This window comes from Talpa occidentalis, unplaced genomic scaffold (genome assembly GCF_014898055.3).
Source record: "Talpa occidentalis isolate TD23 unplaced genomic scaffold, MPIMG_talOcc4v2.1, whole genome shotgun sequence".
In the NCBI taxonomy this organism is placed as follows: Eukaryota; Metazoa; Chordata; class Mammalia; order Eulipotyphla; family Talpidae; genus Talpa; species Talpa occidentalis.
Genome location: NW_026555331.1, coordinates 10040346 through 10063671, shown reverse-complemented (window position 1 = coordinate 10063671; position 23326 = coordinate 10040346). Strand labels below are relative to the sequence as shown.

General features: G+C 46.9%; 1 protein-coding gene and 1 long non-coding RNA gene across 3 annotated transcripts in view; one reads left to right on the top strand and one right to left on the bottom strand.

The window, feature by feature from the left end:
- Positions 1-15492, bottom strand: part of LOC129145262 (uncharacterized) — a 47403-nt gene extending 31911 nt beyond the window's left edge. For both annotated transcript variants that reach the window (XR_008550528.1, XR_008550527.1), the window contains exons 1-2: positions 15171-15492; positions 13021-13105 (exon numbers count right to left, since the gene is read on the bottom strand). This is a non-coding gene — a long non-coding RNA (uncharacterized LOC129145262). The remainder of the gene's footprint in view (positions 1-13020; positions 13106-15170) is intronic.
- Positions 15493-16266: 774 nt separating this feature from the next.
- LOC119248220 (gasdermin-C-like) lies at positions 16267-20220 on the top strand. The gene is made up of 7 exons (XM_054692796.1): positions 16267-16321; positions 16625-16672; positions 17511-17537; positions 18250-18389; positions 18668-18797; positions 19247-19320; positions 19981-20220. The coding sequence occupies exons 1-7, from the start codon at positions 16267-16269 to the stop codon at positions 20218-20220; spliced, it is 714 nt and encodes a 237-aa protein (XP_054548771.1).
- Positions 20221-23326: the final 3106 nt, after the last annotated feature.

Sequence of the window (23326 nt, the reverse complement as noted above, 5' to 3'; positions counted from 1 at the left end):
ACACAGCTTTCCATAGTGGAATATTACTCAGCAATCAAAAAAGATAAACTCATACAATTTGCAGCAACATTCATGGAGCTAGAAGGGATCATGCTCAGCGAAATGAGCCAGAAAGAAAAAGAAAAATGCCGGATGATCTCACTCATAGCAGGAATTTAGAAAAACTAAATAAGGGACCAGGGAAAATATTAATTGTAATAAAGTAAAAATCAAAATCAACAAGCAACTATAAACCAGAGACACTCTATGAGGGGACGAGGGAGGAGAGATTAGGGTCAAAATAAGGGGGGTGGGAATTGTGTGGGGAATATAACCAACATGAAAATGCATACATTGTGCAAAAATGAAAAATGATGTAAGATATATAAAATAAAATAATGAAAAATATATGGTTGAATTATTTTCAACACAAGCAGTTAATGGGGGAAGAAACATCTCTTCAAGAAATCATTCTGGAACAAACTTTCCACAGGCAAAAGAATAAGTTGGCTCTAAACACCATAAGTAAAAAAAAAAAAAAAAACTCAAAATGGATCAGAGACTAAAATTATGACATTATTAAAAGAAAACATAGGGGAAAATCTTCACAACAGTGGAACTGGCCATGATTTATTTTAGGTGACACCAATAGCATCAGCAACAAAAACACTGACAAATTGACCTTCATAAAAATTTAACAGACAATAGCAACAGAGTAAAGACCCAAACCACAGAATGGGAGAAAGTATCTGCAAATCATAAATCCTATAAGGAATAATATCCAGAATATAGAGAATTCCAAAGAAGCAAGAACAAGAAACTCAGCCAAATTTTAAAGTGGTTCCCTATCACGTGGCACGTTCAAAAGCCTACTTAAAACCAAAGCTTCGTTAAAACCAAAGGACAATGTTATAAGCCAAATCTAGTTGTTCGAGAGTCATTTGTTTTTATAAGCCACGGAGAATGTGAAAAGTTTTGAGGGAGACATTGAGATCCAGAGTAGAAGAGGAACAGTATTTTGTGGAGCCAGAAAAGATTCCGGTGCAGCTCCTTGACCAGTGTGGGAGACACACCAGCTTCTAAGACTGGAGAAAGGAAGCTTGTTCTTCACGGAAGCCTGTTAGTAGGAACTTCTCCACTGATGGAGGTCACGTCTACGCTCCTCCCAGGCAGGATCTTCTGAAGAGTATGTTGAAGACAGGAAGAAAGTCTCCCCGCTGGAAAGTGGTGAGGATAGAAGCCTGTGTTTGGAAGGTATTGGAGGAGAGAGACAGTCAACAGAATATACAAAGATGGACAATTAATTTAGTGACAGTAACCAAAGGACGTTCCCAAAGAATTGTAAGGCCTGAAGCAAGAGTGGGAATTTAGCCAAAGGCAAGACAGATTCATGGAACATTAGAGCCTTGGAAATAAAAATAAATCATCCAGCCAAAAATGCCTCATTTTAGAAAAGAGAAAGCCCAACTTACAAGGAAAATAACTCTCCCTTCTCTTTTATCTGTGTTTTCAACCTCTCCCTTACTCATGCACCGCCTCAGTTTTTAAACATATTCAAATAAATTCAAAGGTTCTCATTCAACCCTCCAGCCCCCTCGAGGTCCTTCTGCAGAGGAAGTATCTTCTTCCCTGGCTCACAGGAAGAGAACTTATAGGTCTGCCCATGCACATCATCTCCATCCTTTCATCTCCCACTAAGGAACAAACCAACAATAAGACCAAAGACCCAGCACTCCGCATCAAGAGATCTTGCTGTCCTGCCTCCCTAGATGACATCCTTGTAGATAAACCTGATGTGGATGTTTAATGGATTTTGTTAAATTTCTCAGAGTATCCAAATATTTAGCCCAAACCTCCTTGAAAATACTCCATTAGCTGACAATTTGACATGCACTTAGTTTCTCTTACTTCTAGTTACTTGCACGAGTTTTCTATTGTCTAACAAATTGTCACAAACTTAGCAGCTTAAAATAACATGAATTTATTATCTCACAGTCCTAGTGAGAATTCCAGACAAACTTGCTTGGACTCTCTACTTAGAATCTCACATGGCCAAGGTTCTGGAAGCTCTGAGAAACATTTGCTTCCGAGCTCATTCAGGTTGTTGACCTCCTACATACATGAGCATGGATGTTTGAAATGTGTGACACATACACATTAAGCAGAATGAAAGAGGATGCACACGAGCTAAAACTCAGGATAAACCCGCTTTCCCTGGCCAGTGGACCTGGGAGATAGAGGCCCTATAGAACAGAAACAGTTTCGTTAGCACCAGCTCCTCCCAAGACAAGCATCATGAAAAAATCTGGACCACTTTTCCATAATGTGTGACAACCAATCCAGACTGTCTACCTTCAACTTATTTCAAGTAATGATGTGATTAGGCTGAAATTACATCTTAATTGTGCAATCTGCTCTGTCACTGTATGAAAGAGCAAGAAAGGCAGAGGTCAGCTTCAGGGGCGAGAACAGGAACAGTGCCTGGGCCCAGGAGAGGGCCTTTGAGTTTTCTGGGTGTGGCATCTGTGCAGCAGGAAATAGCATTTCACGCTCCCATTATCAAGGACTATGCACTGGGACCTGGTCCCACCCTGGTCCCAACAGTGTTTTAAAGATGAAGATATTTCTAAGGGCAAAATAACTTTCGCCAAACCCATACTCTTTCCACTTACTCGCTGTAGATTTCTAGTGAAAGTAAAATACCCATAGTATGGGCAAAGTCTGCGCCCAAGTCATATGAGCAGGTTTTTTGTGTTATCCCAGAACTGACCTCAAAGTGGCAGCTTTCCTTTCACCGACTGCATTTCCCAACACGTTTCTTCATTTTTCCCTTCCTTCCAATACTCACAAGGGGCCCCTGCTCTGGCTGGGGAATCTGATGTCCATTCCACTAGGAACGTAGCTCACAACTCTGCTTTGGGTGTGACATCACCAGGCAAAAAGTTCCAAAAAGTGAGTTTACCTCTATAATTTGCGTTGTAGAAGACAATGGACTTGAAATGAAAAATGTTAGTATACTCTTCATACACCAGCATTCCTAGGGTCCTGACCTGCTGTTGGATGTTCTAGAAGCCAGAGAAAACTGAGCTGTTTGGAGAGAGTTCTGTGAATACAGTGACCCTGTTGCAGGATTTATCCCTGGGTGGGAGAAAGCATCACAGGGCAATGGCTGGGAAAGGCACCATTTTCCCTGCCCCCACTGACCTGCACCCACCTTGAATTGTAAGTCCCAGCAGGCCCTTAATCAGACGTCCTGACTGGGGCAGCTGGGAAGGAGGAAGAAACAAGTGTGTGTATATTTGATGTGGAACAAAGGAGGAGGCGGTTGCATCGGGAGCCCGCTCCTGGTCCTCAGCCCTGGAGTCCTTAGCATTTGGGCAGAGACCATGGCAGCTGTTATCTTGACCTTGTGGGAGATAATATGATACATTTGGAATTTCAGTTCTCTCTCCTGTGTCAGTTCCTGAGACCTGCCTATCCCTTTCTTACAGTTCCCTGCCAGGAGGTGGTGTAAATCCCTGGCAAGTTTTTAGACCTCAGAGACCCCACTTAGCCAAGTCTGTTTGATGGGCCTTTGCTCACAGGGGGTGGATCATTTCTCAGTTTTGATTGTGAGTCTGTAGTTTGAAATCCTTTCTTCTCTTTCTCTATGCCCTTTGAACTTCAACCAATTAATGATGTTTGAGCTTTGAGCGCACTAAAAGTGTGCTCTCTTTGCCCTTGTGTGTGTGTGGGGGGGTGTGGTTGGCACATTTTAGAACAGGTACAATGGTTATTCTACCATCTCCTTTCTCCTATATGGTTTGCATAGACTCTGCACCATCTTCTTCTTTCATTTTCCATATTACCCGTCACCCGCTGGGGGCTATGTCCAAACTCTCCATTTGAACAGACAGTGGGGTGGGTGGGTTTGCCTTTTTTACTTCCTTATCACTTTAACTGAGACCTTTTTCTCTTCCTGTGTAAGTTCTGCTTTGAATATTATGTTTTCTAAGCCAGAGGTCATGGCCTTTGGAAAGAGTGAAGGGTTAACCTGGGCTCCAAAAATATTGGACAGTTGATCTCCACTTCAACCCATCTCCAGTGATTTTCTGAATTATTGGAATTTATATATGGATTCTCTCACTTCATCCATCAGGTGCCTTTGTGCTTAAGCAAATGCTTCTGAGACCATCTCCCTGCAGCTCCTTGTCCATGGCTGTGCTGACTAGATGATGGGACCTTGGCCCCAGGAGATCTGAGGTCAGGTTGTAACTGGAGCATGTCCATTTTGTAACAAAAACTCCCCTGAACTAAATATTAGAACTAAATGAATCAAAATCATTAACAACCTTTGTTCTCTGCTCTCTGCAATCTCTCCTTGTGATTAATCTTCAACTTGCAGGTAATAAATTTCTTTCCAGCTACATTTTCAGGAACTTGTATAACTGCTGTGTTCCATCTCTAACAATCATGCTCTGGGCTCCTTGGAGGTAGTTAGTAATATCAAAAACAAGTATCTGCTGACTGTCACTCCAAGGAGACCTACAGGAAGCACCGAGTGAAATGAAAATGTGAATTATCATTCACTTAGGAAATGCCAATGTGAGTGTCCTCTTGGGTCATCAGAGAGAGTTTACAATTTTGGCCATCTAGTCTGGCCATTTTCCTCCTACAGGTATTTCAAGCCATCCTGCAAGGGCGCAGGAAATAATTAGGATGGTCATTCGATTTGGGCAATTTTTTTTTTCCTTTTTGTATATATCCCTTTTCTTTATCTTAAAGACTGTGGCAAGGTTGGATTACATGATATATAATGGTAATTGACACAGCAAAGGTGATAAAATGGTTAATTCCTGGTGTATAGAGCTCAGTCCACACCTGCGCCCTCAGAGGCTCCCCAGGCCTGTCCCTGTTCCCACTCCTGAAGTCTTCCTACCTTTTGCTGTTCCAAACTAACATTTTATGTTCAGCACACTTCAGACAGAATATGAACACAAAGTCGTTCCAACCACAGAGACTGCAAATCCATGAATCAAAACATGTTTAGTGGTTCTTAGAGAAATGTCAAGAATTGGAAGATTTTGCTGTTACTGAGTGGTAAGAATTTTCATTATTTAGATATTGACACTTCATCAGATATATGATTTGCAAATGTGTAGAAAGCTGTAAATGTGTGAGTAAAGGATGGTAAAGACTTATTGGGATGAGCGTATCACAAGTATCAAATCATTAGACTGTACACTTGAAACCAATAGTGTTACATGTCAAAGTTGCACCTAAAAAAAATTATAATAGGTCACAGCTTTCTGAAGATCTTATCCACCCTCCTCCCAACAGTGTGGCAGTTATATGAGCAAGGACTATCTAACTTTATTGCTTTGGGTTGGGAAGGGATTGAGAGCGAAGTGCTGTGATCCAGAACACAGTTCCAGACCCGGTCTCCCAGAGGAGGAGACTGTTCCTCATCTGCTTGTTTTTCCAGAACACAGCCTTGGAAATTGCATCAGGCGCCCACTGTGGAAAGACCACACAGTGAGTTGAGCCACGTTATCTGTTTTCTGGTTTTTTTCCTGACAAACTCTGCTTGTCATCGGGAATTCTGAAGGTTGGAAAGGATCCTACCCAGCTGGAATATACATCTGGTAAGTTCTAATGAGGGACAGAAGGAAAACAAGAACATACTGTGATCAAAGACAGCAATGTTTGGGATGGGTTTGTGGAATTAATAGATTTTGTTTTCTAATCTGACCCAAAGTGTCCCTTAATAAAGGAAAAGTCTGGAGAGCAATGTGCAATCATGTCAGGCTAAGAGATGCATCACTACTGACTCTTGATTTTATGGCATCTCCTCACCTTTTTACTGTAAACTGCTACAATTGAGACAGATTTGGGGTAGGCAGACAGGGCAGTGTCCCCTATGCAAGTGAAAATACCTGCAAGGCACAGATGCCAAGTAGGGGCAGAGCATGGTTTGCAATCACAACTGTACAGAGATAGCAAGCCAGCAAGGACAATTCCCCAGCAGCTGACTTCCTTAAAACCCCAGCATATAAACCCTACACACGAGCACTGGAGGGACAACCTATTCAGGCACACCCCCTGTTGCAGGAGGATTTCCTATTGCTTAATAAACTTCCCAAACTCACTCTTCATGGTCTGGGTCCAAAATCTCTGCAGGCGTGAGACAAAAACCCAGCTGAGAACATGACACCCTCATGGTGTGACACAATCTCACACCTGAAACACTGTGTAAATAGCCTCCTACCACATTGACATTCACACACTGCCGCCCCCTTCCAGAAGGACTAGTCAGAGCAATTAGATAAGAAAAAGAAATAAAAGGCATTCAAATAGGGAAAGAAGTAAAACTCACCGTTTGCAGATAACAGAATTGTATACATACAAAACCCTAAGGAATCCAAGAAAACCTATTAGAAATGTTGAGCAAATACACTAAATCCTTTCTTTTGGTGGTTGCCTGGTTTGGTATTTTTTTCTATTCTTTTGATTTCATCTTTCTAATCACATTGTAAATGTGTCTTTTGGTCAAAAGCATATTTTCTAGGCTTGCTTAAGCTGATAACCTCTGACTCTTAAGTGGGAAAGAGTCCGTTTATATGTAGCATATTCATACATAGTATAGGTTGTATATTTTTATTCACTTGATTATTTTAATCTGTGTTTTCTATTGTCTTTGCTTATTAACTTTTAAACTATTCTAAGTTAAAACTCAATAATCTCTGCAATATATCATCTGCTTGGGGAGAAATATCCAAGATATGTGAGAAACTACTCACTGTCCTTCCCACTCCTGACTGAAATTTGTATTTTCCTGCTATTTGCTCCTAGCAATATGCCGTCCGCATTCCAGAAAGCTTGCAAACTAGTGACCAAAGAGATTGGAGACAAAGAGCTTCTGCCTGTCACATGCCTCATGGATGCCACCAAAATCCATCATTTTACTATATTAAAGAGCAAGAAAAAAATTTTCCCACGATTTCGGCCACTGCCCGATGTTCCAGTTGAAATCTCCATCATGGACATTCTGGAAAAAAGTTCTTCAGAACCAGGTACTGTCATCCAAGAGTCAGAAGAAAAGAACATGAGAACTCAGATGGTGGTGATCAGGCAAGGTAGACACCCCCACACAGGTGGATCTCGAGATCAGCCTGAACATGAGAATTGCAGGAGCTACAATTCTTTGGGAATTTACTGGTTATCTGAACCCAGACACAGGTTAGTTCAGGTAATACCTACAGAAGTCTTTTGAGGTTTGAATGTTATTCCCATCTACCAGACAGCAAATTGAAGCTTATACAATAGTTTGTTCTGGTTACATACATGGGTATGTAACTCCAAGTCCCAAACACATCCACCTCAAGGTGTTGCCTCCTGTGGCTGATGCCACATCTGCTGAGAGGAAATCCTGACTGGAAAGGTGCAGGGGTGGACCCCCTGAACCAGAGCCAACACTGCATCCCTATTACTCATTTAAGGACATTCTCTCTGTCATCCAACCCCTGGTGGATCAAGCATTTGTGCATAGCACTAGTTTACACTTACACATTAATTAAACAGTTAGCTTCTTGACAGAGAGATTGCAGCAGGAAGACTGGGGGGAAACAGAACACAGTTATTCCATTTGCTATAAAAGTTGTTTCTAAGTGAATTCTTGGCTAAGTCTAAGGACAACTTCCTTCCCCAGAGACTACCGTGAATGGACCATTCCAAGTCACAGACACCGTGCGTAACCAGAGGCATGTTGGTGCTGGTGTGAGCGTGGATGCTGCCCAAGTAGACATGAATGCATCATGGAAGTCAAAGGACGTCCTCTCATCCTCCCTTAAATTTCAGATTATTACCACCCCACTAAAGTCCTTGACAGAACTTCTGATGAGGTGAGGCCATGGGGGAGAGGGGAAGGGCCAGCAGAGTCCCGAGGTGCTCTGCTCTTGCACAAACTGGCACCTGGCAGGCTTGATACTCAGGCTCCGAATGAGGAAAATGACATTTCAGATTATGCTGCTCTTCTTGGGTCTTAGTTCATTCAACTTGTAGCTACTAGATGTACAATAAATGCTTATTAAACTCTTTGTTTAAAATTTGCAATAGTGCTGCTGGATTTAATTTAGTTTCTTTTTCTTTTTTTTTTTTAAAGATTTATTTATTTATTCATACGAACACTGGGTACAGTCAGAAGCGCAGGAGGGTGAGAGGATTCACCAGAGCCAGAGCAGGGAGCAGAGCAGGCAGACTGATGAAGGACACTGCTGAGGGGAGCAGCGGGCAGCAGGAGAGGCCTGCGCGCCATGCGGGACCCTCCTCCGGTGGCCAGGGAGCAGCCGGGGATCGAACCGGCGCCGCAGAGGCTGCGGGCAGCGTCGCAACCCAGCGCTCAACCGCTGCACCACCGGGGAGGCCCTAATTTAGTTTCTTGAATGTGGGAAAAGACAGGTGCTCAGTGATCCATTAAAACCTAACAAAATCACTCATAACTTCCCACCTTTTAGAAGGATGTGTCAATTTTAAGTAAATCTCTACAATTGCAAAGAAATGTTAAATTAAGCAACTAGTTAAAATCATGGACTGTTTAGAAAGTAAAAGTTACTTTGACAGGGCACTGTACAATCTCTGTAATCTTGGTGTCATGTAAGAGTCTTAGTGGACCTAACATTTGCAAAGACTTTTTGGTATAAAAGAGTATTTAGATTTCAGTAGTTACAAGAAGGAAAAAAATTTTTGTTCTAGAAATTTCTTTCAGTAGTTTAAAGAGGCTGCACTCTTTCAAGATACATTTTATTATCTAGTACTAGAGGAATAAGTAAGCCTGAAGTCACAACTGGGGTGGGGAAAGGTAGTCACAGGTGGGGAGGTGTGCTCTGAAGTAATAAATAGGACGAGGGGATTGTGAGTGCCTGGGTGGAGCGAAATCTGACCTGGTCTTTCTGTGGAACTAACAGTTAAGCACAGACCTAAAGAAAAAAAGCAAGGAGAGCGGGAGGAGCAGGTCCAGATGAGCGGTGTAAAGCCCCTTAGGCAGCCCAGAGTGGTATTTCAGGTGTTTCAAGGATCCGCAGGTAACCAGTGAGGTGGCAACTTAGCAAATCAGGATGAAAATGAAATAAGATGAGGCTTGGAGGAAAGGAGATGTCAGATGATGCAGCACCTAGAGACACAGCCAGGGGCTTAAATGTCCCTGCAGGGGTAAAGGGAGAACCCAGCATTCGTGCTTAGTGACCTCCTCTACTGAAAGGAAATTAAGGATCCTGAGTATTCCCTGTGGCAGTTATCCAGGCACTAACCCCAGTGGGCAGAATCAGAGTCGAGCTTCAGAACTGAAATGGAGAGGAAATTTGTCCTTAATGCTTTGAAATTCTCACATCCCCAGTTTCTGCACCTTCATGTTAAGCCTACTGGTCTACCTACTAAAACCAATCAGTTCATAAAACCCACCTATATTAGTCATGAAGAATCATCCAGAATCCTCGCTGCTTGCTCACACTTTATCCATCTACTCCACGTCTTATCCTGACTGTCTCTCTGGAGGGGCTCAGTGTGGGTACTAGCTTTGATAGCAGGTCTTCTAAACTGTTCTACCTGGTCATGTCTCCTGTCAGTCTCTTCTGATGAGAGGCTCTACTGTGGGGACCTATAAATTGCCCTATTAAAAGGATATCATTTTAGGGCCTCCCCGGTGGTAAAGCGGTTGAGCACTGGGTTGCGAAGCTGCCCGCAGCCTCTGCAGTGCTGGTTCGATCCCCGGCTGCTCCCCGGCTACCGGAGGAGGGTCCCACATGGCGCACAGACCTCTCCTGCCACCCACTGCTCCCCTCAGCAGTGTACTTCGGTCCTTCTGCCTGCTCTGCTCCCCGCGCTGGCTCTGGTGAATTCTCTCACCCTCCCGTGCTTCTGACTGTACCCAGTGCATGTATAAATAAATAAATCTTTTTAAAAAATAAATAAATAAAAATAAAAGGATATCATTTTAGAAATTGCAGATGCCTTTAACTATACGGTATGTATACCTCAAGCTGCACTGACTCCAGATGGGGGTCCCCTCTCCTGTGCATAGCGAAAATGTTCCATTGTCCTGGATAACAACCTCCTAAGTCAGTATCTTCCTATCCATCGAAGGGTCACCAGTCAAAGTCAAAGGCTTGCATTCCTTCCAGGTCTTGAAGAGAAAACAACTCAGAAAGGCCAGAAAAGGAATCCCTTTCCCACTCTGACCCTTCTCTTACATTCATAGGAAACTGCAGGATAAAAAGCTGTCCTCTCTGGAGCAGTGCCGGGACTCAGGTGTGGACCTATATGTGGTGACAGATACCGTGGAGCTGTGCGACAGTTCTGAGCTGATCGCGGGAAGCTGGGACAGTGTTTCGGGAGACATGTCCATTTTCTGCAATGCTTCAGTCAAGGTATGCTGGTGGGGACACCAACAGCACAGCCACCCAAGCAACCCAGCCTCCCTTCTAGGGGCCGGGTCCTAACCAGGATCTGGTCCCAAGGGGTCAGGAAGGGGATGGGGTCATTGCTCACCTGAGACTGTATTTAAACACCCTTGTTTACAAAGCTGCTCTTCAACATTGGTAACAATAGGAAATAGATTTAATTATGTGGTATGATGACATTTTGCTTTGGAGTAAGAGTTTAAAGATTCCAAGGGTGAGGCTGACAAGTCCAACCTCATGATGGTCCTATCACTGGGACCAAGCACTGGTGGCTAATGTGCCCTAAATGCTGTGATATCCTAAACAGAGATGTTTAATGGAGTGAGATTTAAATATCTTCAAGCACATGTGATTTATACAAGATACAATAACCAACAGTAATATTTTAAATTGGGCCTCCCCGGTGGCGCAGCGGTTGAGCGCTGGGTTGGGAAGCTGCCCGTGGCCTCTGCAGCGCTGGGTCGATCCCCGGCTGCTCCCCGGCCACCGGAGGAGGGTCCCACATGGCGCGCAGACCTCTCCTGCCGCCCGCTGCTCCCCTCAGCAGTGTCCTTCGGTCCTTCTGCCTGCTCTGCTCCCCGCTCTGGCTCTGGTGAATTCTCTCACCCTCCCGCGCTTCTGACTGTACCCACTGCTTAAATAAATAAATAAATAAATAAATAAATCTTAAAAAAAATATTTTAAATTAAGCAAATAATTTATCAAATATGTATTTGGCATCAAGTATGTGCTATGAATATACATTTTTGCGTGTGTGATGTATTATATAACACTTATACAGTATAATATTTTTTATTGATATAATATTGGTTTACGTGGTTGATGCTATTTGGGAAGTACACCCGCCCCCACCTTCAGTTGAAGTTATCTTAGGGCACCTGCCACCCAAGCACCCACTGTCCACCACCAGAGTCCACTGTGCTGCCTCCCCACTCTGTTCTTTCCCCTCCCCCTCACCCCTGGGGCCTCTTTTCTATAGTCAGCTTTCAAAGGTTGTTTTTAAAACTTGCCTTTATCTGACCCTTTGTTTGGTCTCTCTATATTCCTCACATAAGTGGCACCATCCAGTATTTGTCTTTTTTTCCTTCTGACATTTCACTTAGCACAGTCCCTTCCATTTCTATCCATGTTGCCACAACTGGCATGGGTTTATCTGTGTTGACTGCTTGGCAGTGTTTCACTGTGCATAAACGCCACATCTTCTTGAGCCACTTATCTGTTTGAGGCACTAAGGTTGTTTCCCATAGGGTGGCTATTGTAAACAGTGCTGCAATAAACATGGAAGTGCAGGTTTCCTTTCAAATTAATGTTCTTGTATTCTTTGGTCGATACCTAGATGTGGAATTACTGAGTCATATGACAGACCATGATAAAGACAACAGAATGCTCGGGGACATTTCAGAATGGTTACTTTTCCCTTCCACTGCCTAAAGCATGAAGGGACTTTTCTCTGGTATTCACTGTGAGCACCTGGTAGAGCTCCTCAGGATAAAACACACAAAAATGCCATCCCTTTGATAGGGTTTTCTCTGGAGAGAAAAATGGTCACACTGGTCCACACTGAGCCTCCAACAATTCATCAATTTCACCTCAAGGTTTCCTGCCCTGGCACTTGCTCCTGTGTAGGATTTTGCTCTGACAAATTGTGACGTTCCTGCCTTTTCCTCCCTTCAATTTTCAAGGCAATGGCATCACTTTTCTGATAGATCTAAGGAGACTTGATTTTTCAGTTTCTTCACCTTTTTACTTATTCTTATGATGGAACAACAACTTCCAAATTCCTTACATGTCAGACAGGAAACTAAATTTTTTTTAGTTGTTACAATAAGAAAAGTCAGAAAATAAAATCCTGGAAATTTCCAAAATAGAGTGAGCAAAAGAAAGGAGAATATAAAAATATTAAAACTTCTGAATAATAGGAGCTCCAGAAAAGAAAACAGAGAAGCAATGCTATGGAGAAATATATTAAAGAAATAATCGAGAAAAATTCTAAGAAATTTCCTGGTATGTTTCCAGAATGGAAGAACCAATTGAAGGAATAGTTTAGTAAGAAACTATAGACCCATAACAAACAAGGAATGTAACCATGCAAAAAATGGATACCCCAAACTACTAGGGATGCACATTCTAAAAATGGTCTGGCCAACTGCAAGCACAAAGGCCAAGAAAGCATACCCTGAATGTGAAAGATTTTTATTTTCTGTGCAACGAGAGAAAGAGAGAGAGAAGAAGACAGGATATTCCTAATGAAAATCCAAAATTACTGTCCTCTCATGAGCAAATGCCCAGACAAACAGGTTCAGTCCAAAGCAGGGAAAGTGAGGCCTGAAGTTTGCCACAAATCTAAGGCATCTCTTGGTGCAGAACCACAGGAGAGAGTTAGGAGATTCCAGAGAGCTGGGACAGAAGGAGAGACCCAAAATTCTAAATGTACCATATACTCCACCATGAAGTCAAGATAATGGATGCCACTGTCCCCTCCAAGGACCAGGAGAGCCTCTCCACATGTCTCTTAGCTGTGTTTCCCTTCCCATGTGTCTCTGCCCTAATGGTCTTTCCTCTCTCCTTCACGCACCTCAGTTCATATATCCACCATTCTGCCTCCTACCTGCCCCCATTCAGGAAGTCCAGTTAACGGCATGCTGGGATTTGTAGTCCTGGGCTCCTCCTCACCGCAGAGATGGGGGTGGCATCTGTAAAGGCATCAGGGGGTGGAGTTAGTTCAGGACATCATTCTCTGCCTCAGACTTTGCTCATTACTTTTCCTCTAACAAGAGCATAAGCATGAAATTCTAGGGCAGTAGCCTCAGAAAGAAATCATAAATATTTATAAAAAGGAAAACAGGGCCTCCCCTGGTGGCGCGGAGGGTTGAGCACAGTGCTGCGAATCTGTCCTCAGCCTCTGCAGCGGGTTCAATTCCTGGCTGGCTAGGGAGATTCCCACATGGCGTGGCAGACCTCTGCTGTCTTGCCCCCTGTTCCCCTCCCCAGTGTATTTCGGTCATCTGCCTGTTCTGCTCCCCGCTCTGTCTCTGGTGACTCCTCTCATCCTCCCGCACCTCTGGCCTGTACCCCAGCTCCTGTGTAAAAATAAATAAATCTTAAAAAAAAAAAGGAAAACAATTTACAGCGCAAGGATTATACTCTAAGTTCTTTGCCAAGTTAATTATCAACAAAGCATGGAAGCAGTGCCCCCAATACCGAGCAGTGAGTTTTAGCTTAGACACTGGATATGACCATTTTAAGACAGGAGACGTAGGAAGGGGTGGAGGAGAGTTGGAAAAGAAAATCCTCATCATCAAAAGGAGAAATCAACTACAAATAGTTCAATATAAAAAAGTTATTGTAGGGCTTCCCCTGGTGGCGCAGCGGTTGAGCGCTGGGTTGCGAAGCTGCCCCACAGCCTCTGCAGCACCGGTTGGATCCCCGGCTGCTCCCCGGCCACCGGAGAAGGGTCCCGCATGGCACACAGACCTCTCCTGCCGCCCGCTGCTCCCCTCAGCAGTGTCCTTTGGTCCTTCTGCCTGCTCTGCTCCCCGCTCTGGCTCTGGAGAATTCTCTCACCCTCCCGCGCTTCTGACTGTACCCAGTGCTTGTATAAACAAAACAAACAAACAAACAAATAAATCATAAATAAATAAAAATACATGCCTCTTAAAAAAAAAGTTATTGTACTATAAACTTAAAATTAGGAATATAAAGGTATGTATGGGGTGAAACAAGGAAAACTGGAAATCAGGAGCAGGACTGGGGAGGGCAAAAAACTATTGAATTGTTGGCTCATGAGCTTCTCAGATCTATCTGGCTTTTTTAATCATGTGACTACATGACCATGCTCCTTGCTTCTCTCCCCAGGGCAGCGTGCAGGGAGAGTATGGCTTAATGAGAAAGAAGAAAATAAGTGTGCAGAAGGGCATGGTGGTGGCCTACAAGAAGAAAAAGCTGATTTTCAGGGACAAAGGCTGGGGTAAGCAGAGGCTGAGAAAGGCAGATGGGGCGAGGGGTCTGCTTGTCTTGTAAGCAGCATGAGAAGGAAAGCCCATCCGCGCAGTCCTCCGCGGCTCTGCCTGTTAATGGAAAAAGAGAAACACATTTCTCAGCTGCCAGGGGGCACACCCATCCCACCACCCACAGTCCCCTCCAAGAAAGGCCCAAGGGAAATTTGCAACACAGAGATAGACAGTCTCTTACACAGACAGAAGGGTGACCGCACGGAGGTGTCCTCAGCGCCGGGCAGAGCGTGGTGCTAGCCCACCCTCTCTCTCCCCTCTAGTTCCAGCCACTCCCCACAGCTCACCTGCAGGCCGGTGGGTGGGGGCAGAGCCCTCCCCAGGTGAGTCACAGCCCCAGGTTCAAGCCCTTAAGACATTAGCACAATCACAAGCAACAGGAAGGAGGTGCGGCCCTCCCAACACAGGGCAGATGTCCTCTGCACCTCTCCCCACTCAGCTGCGGAAGGCACAGTCTCCCGCACTCACGCTCCCTGCCCAGATCCACTCGGACAAACCGGGCAAACCGTTTGCATCAAACAGCAACTACCTACTGGGGGAAACACTGGCCCTGGGAATGCGGCAGCTCGGAGTGCTGGGCCTCTCCCTTCCCAGATGTTGAGTTGCATGTAGAGCTCAGCCTGATACACATGGGGACTAGCTCCTTAGAGATGAGGGGATGCCCTCACCTCACTTCAACACAAACACACACACACACACACCACACACACACACAAATCAGACCCTCTCTCTCCCCTCCTGTCCTTACCTCCTCTCCTCTACTTCTCACTGGCATCCTGCCCGCTATAGCATCCTCTTTGCAACATCTGGTCAAGGCACTGTCCTGGCACTGCTGACCTCCTGCAAGTGGCAATAGACAGTGAACAGTTCAATTCTCCAGTCTCAGAGGTCGGTGGACTTTGCTGTGGGGAACTCCAGCCTTGCCCCAAACTGCCCTGTAATGACAGCAGGAACAAGGAAACCTAATTCACTCTTCAGAGTGGCCAAGGACTCCGGCGGAGAGGACCAGGAGACAGTGCTGCTGAGCACGCGATGTATTTAGAGCTGGAGGGAAAGACACGTCTGTTTCCTAGTGCTGGCAAGTGTGATCTGAATACAGCGAGACTGAAAGCCTCAGAGCAGCACCTGCCAGTCATGTCGTGGCCACGAGGGGGCGGTGGAGCTTTCTCGTTGTTTAAGCCACTGGCTCCTAGGGGTGCAGGGGAGGGAGCTTGACCTGGGCCCGCGCAGAGGACACTGAACTTGCACGAAGTAGTTAATGCTCAGAACAAACCTGAAAGGAAAGGCATGTGCAGAGCAGATCAAGACTTTGCCATAGACTCGCCGAGCAACTGCAGAGAAAATCAAAAGCCTCTGTCACCCACCTTATTTGCAAACGAGAGTGAGAAACCTTTTCAGTGTTGAGTGAGTTAGAGGGAGTGTCTGGCAGAGGGACTGGCACAGAGTGGTCTCCACCCCCAGCCACCTGTGGCCTCCCCAGGACTGGCCTCTGGCTCAGGGCCCTGCCTTCCCACAGCCCCTCACCCAAGGGCCCTGCCATTACCCCTACGCCCACCCTCTCCCCTCAGGGCCAAGTCCTTAAAGAATCTCCACACTCTGTGTCCTCCCCTCCCGGCCTCCCTGCCTCCACCCGCTGCAGTTCACCCCAGTGAGTTCACACCCCCCAGTCACTAGTGCACTCACTGGAACTCGCGTCTCCTGGATAACAGGACACTAGGGCCTGTGAGCACTTCATCTGTAGGACTGTTTCAATTCTGTTTCCTTCATGGGTTCTCTTCCCCTGTCAAACAATCCTGTTGTTACAAAAGTTTACGATTGATTTTAGCACATTTCTCACTGGAAATATGAAGCCACCCGGGAAGCTGGCAGGGTCCAGAGAGGACAGGAGGGAGGAGACAGGTCAGAGAGACCCGGCAGAGGGGACAGCCCTGCAGGCCTCTCTCCCACAGGCAGGTCTCTGGTGGAGCGAGTGGCACCCGTGGGTGCAGATCTCAGCATCAGACCCAGAAGGTCCAGAGAGAGGTCAGGGGCTCTGAGTTGTCACAAGCACCCCAGTGTCTCTGATCAGGGGCCCCCAGGTGCCCCCTGAGAAGAGCTGCCATGCTGCCTGCAGGAGCAGGGCTGGGCTGTGGGTGGAGGTGGGGGTGGGGAAGCCTCCAGCAGGGTGACCTGGCTCTCCTGACCTGGCTTCTTCCTATCCAGACATTCTTCTCTTTGAAGATGATAAAAAGAAGAAAACCTTTGAAGATGGTGAGTTCCTGATCTGGGCAGGTTCTCTGCCTAGACCTCAGGCCCCACTGAATGCTGGCCCTGTTTGGATCCTGCTAAGAACTCAGCTCCCTTCCATGAGAAAACCTCCCTCCTAACTCCCCTGCTTTTTACCAGCTACATGATCTTGGGACCACAGAGAAATAAACCTTTCTCCCATGATACTGCCATAGGGGTGTGTGTGTATGTGTGTGCACACGCGCACACACGTGTGCGTGCACGAGCATGTGTGTGCATGGTGGAGGGGCAGAGGAGACTAACTCTTGGTGAGTGCGCTTGTGTTTATCTTTCCAGAGATTGGTCAGTCGCGGGTAATGTTTGGTGAGTTGATGCTTTTTGAGCCTGCAAAGCAGGGTCTGATCTCTCCACCACAGCACACCCCCCACCATGCTTGCCCTGATGCCCCCACCCAACCCCAAAGCACTGGGAAATCCCCCTGGGGTGGGAACAGAAGGAGAAGAAGGGGCAAAAGGGCAGAGAAACCATGTGTCTTCAGAAACTAACTCTTGGGTGGGGGATTTAATTTTTCTTCTAGAATCTGGAGAAGATTCCATCCCTCCAATAGGTGAGTGTGCCTTTGAAGAGACTGGGAGTGGGAAGATGCCTCTGTCTTTGACACCACTTCCTTGGGGCCTGGCCCTGGTTTCTGGAGGCTGGGAAGGGTGGTGACGGCAGAGGGCATGGAGGGGTGGGTCTGATGGGGCAGGAAGAGGTGCTGCGGGAGGGAGGCGTGGTAGGAGGGAGCACGGACCCTCCACAGTGTCTCAAGAGCAAATTTGAGGATGAGGAAAGACATGATGGCTTGTGATTCTCTCTCCAGGAAGCATAGAGGAACCCTTTGGGCAAGGTGAGTGTTTAGCAAGAGGGAACCTGGGCTTCTGGGTGGAAACTGACAGGCTGACACCCCGGAGCTTCCCTGCCACTCGGACACTGAGCTCTATTGTCATGTAATGAACATTTGCTGGAAAGCAGGCACCATTCTGAACACTTGGGGCTCTTGGGCATACAGCCATGAACCCAGCAAACAGAAATGCCACCTCTTTGGAGTTTCCTCTCACGTGACCTCTCACCTCAGCAGAACTTGAGGGCCCCTGCAGCCCCCTGGGTTAATTATTTATACACCCTGAAGACACAGACACTATTTTGTGATGAGAAGAGTAGCTCAAGTGTGCCAGGCACTGTGGCTCACACGTTACACACGTGACCTCATGTGATTGTGCAGAGGCCTCATTTCAGACGTGGGGTCCAGAGTTTCTCAGGCCCTTGCCTTCAGAGCTCAAGGCCGATCACCCCAGATATGTCGCAGAATAAGCCCCGGCATATTTTCTGCCACCTCCCAAGACCCCTTTAAGAATCTCCGTCCTGCTCCCAGCACCTACCCCCACACCCACGTTAGCTGGGATTATCTATCCTGCTCCCCTGTTTTGACAGCTCTGTCCCTCAAAAATGCCATTCATGGAGTTTTTTTTATTATCGATGGGAAATGCCTTACTATCCCAGGAATGTTCTAATGTAAGAATTGCTTCCATTCCCTGGTTGACACTATTGCCTGCGGGCAGATTTCAAGTCTCTACAAAAAGAGGTTTCCCAGAAAGTGGAAGATGTGGACGGGCTTTCGAGAAGCCTTCGGGACACCGTGTTGAATAATATCCAGGCCATGTTCGGGGATCATGAAGCCCTGCAGGAGCTCGGGAACATGGTGAGACTGATCAAACCGGATGAGAGGGAACGTGGCTGTGAGGACATATAGGGGGGAGGGGGGACTAGCCACAGGGGACACTGAAGGACGTTTATACTGGGCACTTGTTACCCTGCACCAACACCAGGGCAGGGGGTGCACCCAAGCACCAGGGAGCTGTAGTGAGCCCGTCTCCGCCCCTTGGATAATCACTTATAGACACAAAATAGGGAGACCAAATGACATGATAATACCATCGTCATCATCATAGCATCAGCAATAATACCCGTATCCTCCAGCTTGAAGAGGAGCCCTTGGGTTACTTGGATGGCCCTGGTGGTGCCATCCTAAATGAACTTCGAAAAGACTCAGAAGTTTCATGGGTTAACCCAAAGCACTTCATCAGTTACCTGCTGGAAGCCATACTCGGTAAGAATGATTTGGGGGAAATGTGGGAGACTCAAATGCATGAGTCCTTGAAAGGACTTACCTGGTGAAAAGCCCTTGAATATTATCATTTCTCATTCTCACACTAGACCTTTCTCCAGGGTCAGGAAGCTGAGATAAAATTGTCATGGGACACAGAGCCAGAGGCATAGACAGACCAGCCAGCGTTCACCCACCTCCTATTGGGGAGGGTGGGTCTGGCCTGCAGCCTCAGAATCCCACCCTCTGGCCATGTGCTGTAGCGTCTCAGAGAACATGCCAAGAGAGAAGGAAGACATCCAGGGCAGGGACCTTGATCTGACTCTAATGGGTTTTATTCTTCCACCTGGATGTCTCATCTCATGGCATCTCCTAGTTCCCGGGGAGGGGTTGGGAGAAAGGAAAAATCTACTCCTCCTCACTATTTTCCCCAAATACCCCCCTGTCCTCAGAGCTGAGTGACACCCAGCACGTTCTGCTGGCCCAGTCCATTGAGAAGAGGATCCTGCCCCATCAGCGGGAGCTGGTGAGACATTCCAGGGCCAGCATCCACGGGGGCAGGGGGAGGAAGGCAGAGAGAAGAGTGACTCTGAGGAAAGAGAGATGATGCAGTTTCTGCTGGGAGGGGAGACCCCATCCCAGTGTGGCCCCTGGGAAATCCTATGTCCTCTGGAGAGCTGTCAGAGTGGGTGTGAGTCCCTTGGGGGAAACTAGAGGGTCTCAGTTTCCATGGAAACCCTGCAGAGATGCCCACAGTTCTAAATCAGCCACACTGGGATAGAGGGTTTGGGAACTCGGGGGGTCTGATGAATACCCCGCTCTGTGCACACAGCACCCGTCTGCAAATTACTCTTTCTCCCTCCACATGTGTATGCATGCGGGCATGGGAGTATGAACACGCTACCTACACATGCACACATCAACATGTGCACCCACGTCTATAATTCCAAACACCACTGTTCTGCAAGGTGAATGCTAGACCCACCATTTAGCAGCTGAGGAACCAGCACTTAATGGTTTCTAATAACATGTCCAAGGCCCTGTGCTCACAGACACCTCCAGGGTGGGCTCCTGGTCCCCTCGATGCCATGACTTTGCTTCTTCCATATCCTCATGACCCTCATTCTTTGGGGTCCCTTACCAAGATCAAAGATTGACCTTTGACATCTGGAATTGTTTCTTCTAGGTACGGAGCATCCTGGAGCCCAACTTCAAGTACCCCTGGTGCATTCCCTTCACCATCAAACCCCATCTCCTCGCCCCACTGCAGGGTGAGGGTGTGGCCATCACCTATGGGCTGCTGCAGGAGTGTGGGCTGAGGATGGAGCCAAATAACCCCAGGTCCATCTGGGATCTGGAAGCCAAGGAGCCCCTGTTTGCCCTGTTTGTGTCCATGTCGGTCCTGCAGGGGCTAATAGAATCCTGAGCCCCTCTGAGGAAGCGAAACCCCAAGAGTCTCAAGAGTCTTGCCCCATCCGAGGCCTGGGGGGACATGGGGCCTTTCTGAATGGGGATTGTTTGGAACTTGAGGAAAGTTCTGGGTTGGTGGAAATACTCTACATCTTGCTGAGGATTTATTATTGGTCAAAACTCAACAGCATGTTGAATAATCAAACACTTACTATATGTCAATTTTACTTTAAAATAATGGCAATAAATACTAAATGAGAGGCAATATATTTTCCAGTTTGTGTTGGGTGAAGAATAACGAGGTGAGTAACTTACTTTGAAATGCATCCCAAAATAATGTGCTTTGAAAGATATGTGACCAAGGAAAGTAATAAAATATTAAAAATGAGAATTGCTTTTCATTCTTAAAACATTTTGTACATCTGGAATTCTTTTTTTTTAAAGATTTATTTATTTATACAAGAACTGGGGTACAGGCCAGAGGTGCAGGGGGGTGAGAGGACTCCCCAGAGACTAAGTGGGGAACAGAACAGGCAGACTGACTGAAATACACTGCTGAGGGGAGCAGCGGGCGAGACAGGAGAGGTTTGCCGCGCCATATGGGACCCTCGCTGGCCGGCCAGGATCGAATCCGCACTACAGAGGCTGCAGACAGCTTCACAGCACTGCGCTCAACCGCCTGTGCCACCAGGGGGAGGCCCTGGAATTCTTTCAATATGAAAATTACCCTTCAAGAAATTATACTTGTGTTTCAGTCATTGTGAACAACTATTTCTGACTAAGCCTCTTGTGAATATTGTGTAGTTTTTTATCGAGGTAATAGTGCTTTACAACACTGCCTAGGGTCCATAGATACAGTACACACCTCTTCATGTCAATATCTAAGCCACCATGCTATGTCCACACCAACGCACCCTGAACCCTGCCCGCCCCTTCTGGTAACCTCAATGCTGCAGGCAGATTTGTGGTTTTATTTTGGTTTAGTTTTGTCTGCTCCCCTTTTTTATATATATTCCAACTATGAATAAGATCAGTAAGCATCCATCTCTGTCCTTTTGACTTATTTTGCTTGGCATAATCCATTCCAGGTCTATCCATGCTGTGAAAATGGTAAAATTTCATTTTTTATAGCTAACTTACTCCTGTGTGTGTGTGTGTGTGTGTGTGTGTGTTTTGCATCCTGATCCACTCATCTGTTGGACACTTGAGTTGTTTCCAACTATCGCTAGCCTTTGTGAACAGTGCTGCAATAAACACAGCAGTGCATGTAAGCCTTCAAATTAGTGTTTTGCATTCTTCACATAGACCAAGGTCCTGACTTCGCCTTTGGAGCTGTAGATTACAGTCTTCATGTCAGGACATTGTTCTCATGTCACTAAATGCGCTATTTTTCTTCTGGGCTCTCTTTTTCACAACCACCAATCATTTCGTTAAGTCCTCTAAAAAGGGGATGAGGGGCAATCGGCAATTAAGTTTATCAACTGAAAACCAAAGAAACAGTCACCTGCATGACTGAAGGTCGCTTCTATCTTCTTCTCCCTCTGGGCTCCCAAGGGCGGGCAGCCAGGATTGTATCTTCCAGGAAGGAGACAAAATGATTCTTCCCTGGGGACCCCTCTGAGAAAACCTACTCACAGGGCCACCTGCTGTCGCCAAGGAAACAAGGCAGCGGCAGTTCTCAGCTTAGCTGGCACACAGGAATCAACGCGGAGCCTTACAAAATACTGATGTCTGGGCCCCACCCCTGCAACTAGGATGTGATGGTTCTGGGGTGAAGTGGACATTGAGAGATCAAAAGCTCTCCAGGTGATGCCCCATGAAGCCAAGTGGAGCTCACTGCCCCCTAGGGAGCTCTCAGTTACTATTGAGCCCCAAGCTCAGTAGGGACTAGGGACGTGGGGATCCCCGATCTCTCAGGTGGAGGGCGGCAATGAGGGCGGTGCTGGCACTGTTCGTGCTGGTTGGGAAGCGAGGGCCATCCTGGGGGGACAGTACGGTCATCTTGAATCTGAGGGCAAGTTCGGGAGAATTAGGCAGCCTCCAGGACAGTGCAGGTGGGGACCTCGGGAGAATTAAGGCTTCAGAGATAAGGGCAGCAAGAGGAATGTGTTAACCCTGGCCTTGGTTTCCTTCAGGGGATAAAGGACTGTGGAGTTTGGGAAATGGAGAGTGGGTTAACTAGGGCAGCAGACTCATTTATGCCAGGGGGAGATGAGAAGGGTCAGCACGGAGACCGGTGGGCGCCAGCCTGGTTTCCTTCAGTAGCTGATGTTTGACTTTCTCTTCCCTAAAATGCAGGGGTGCTCATCTGGGAGACTGGGCCATAAAGATAAATCTCTCAAACAAGGGGGAAGATGCAACAAATGGGGAAAGACAAACCTGTTAGATAAGGAATGAGAAAATCCCCCGCTCAGCAGCAGATGAAGTGAGACAGCCGAGAACTCACCAATCACAGAGAGACGGGTGGAGCTTCAGAATAATGAGGGAAAGAAGGTCTGTATTCCCTGAGACACGACTCCGCTTTGGCTTCCTTGCCCCTCCCTGGCCTGGTTTCATGGCCTGGGAGTCCCGCTTTATTTCTGTTCCTTTTTCTCCTCAATAAACTTTTACTTTCTCCAAACAAACCTGCCTCTTCTCGCTTGCTTGCCGGAGCGTCTGTGAAGTTCCTGCTGCGGCTTCGTGAGACACCAGCCCGTGGGGGTCTAGTGGCTGGGGCTCAGCATTGCCCTGCAGCCTGGGGTCTGTTCCTGGTGGGAGGCTAGGCCTGACAATTCCGGTATCAATCTCTAAAATTCAGCCAAAGCCAGAAAGTTAGTATGAGTCTACATGACTCCCTGAGGGGAGTGTCTGGGAGAGACGGGTGAGAAGGGACAGCAGGAGGACGCAGGGCCTGGTCCTCGTCCCCAGGGTAGGAAACCGCCTTGTGCTGAGACTGTCCCTAGAGGGGAAGCGTCCAGCGGGATTGTCCATGACGCGCCCGGGATCGGAGCCGGCTCAGGGGACGCCGAGGAACCTGCACCGTCACGAGGAAACTGTGAACTCCCCAGCCCTGGCCGCCCAGCGCGGCGGAGACAGAGTCAGGAAGGGCCAAGTCTGGCCCCGGCCAGAGACCAGCACCCCCT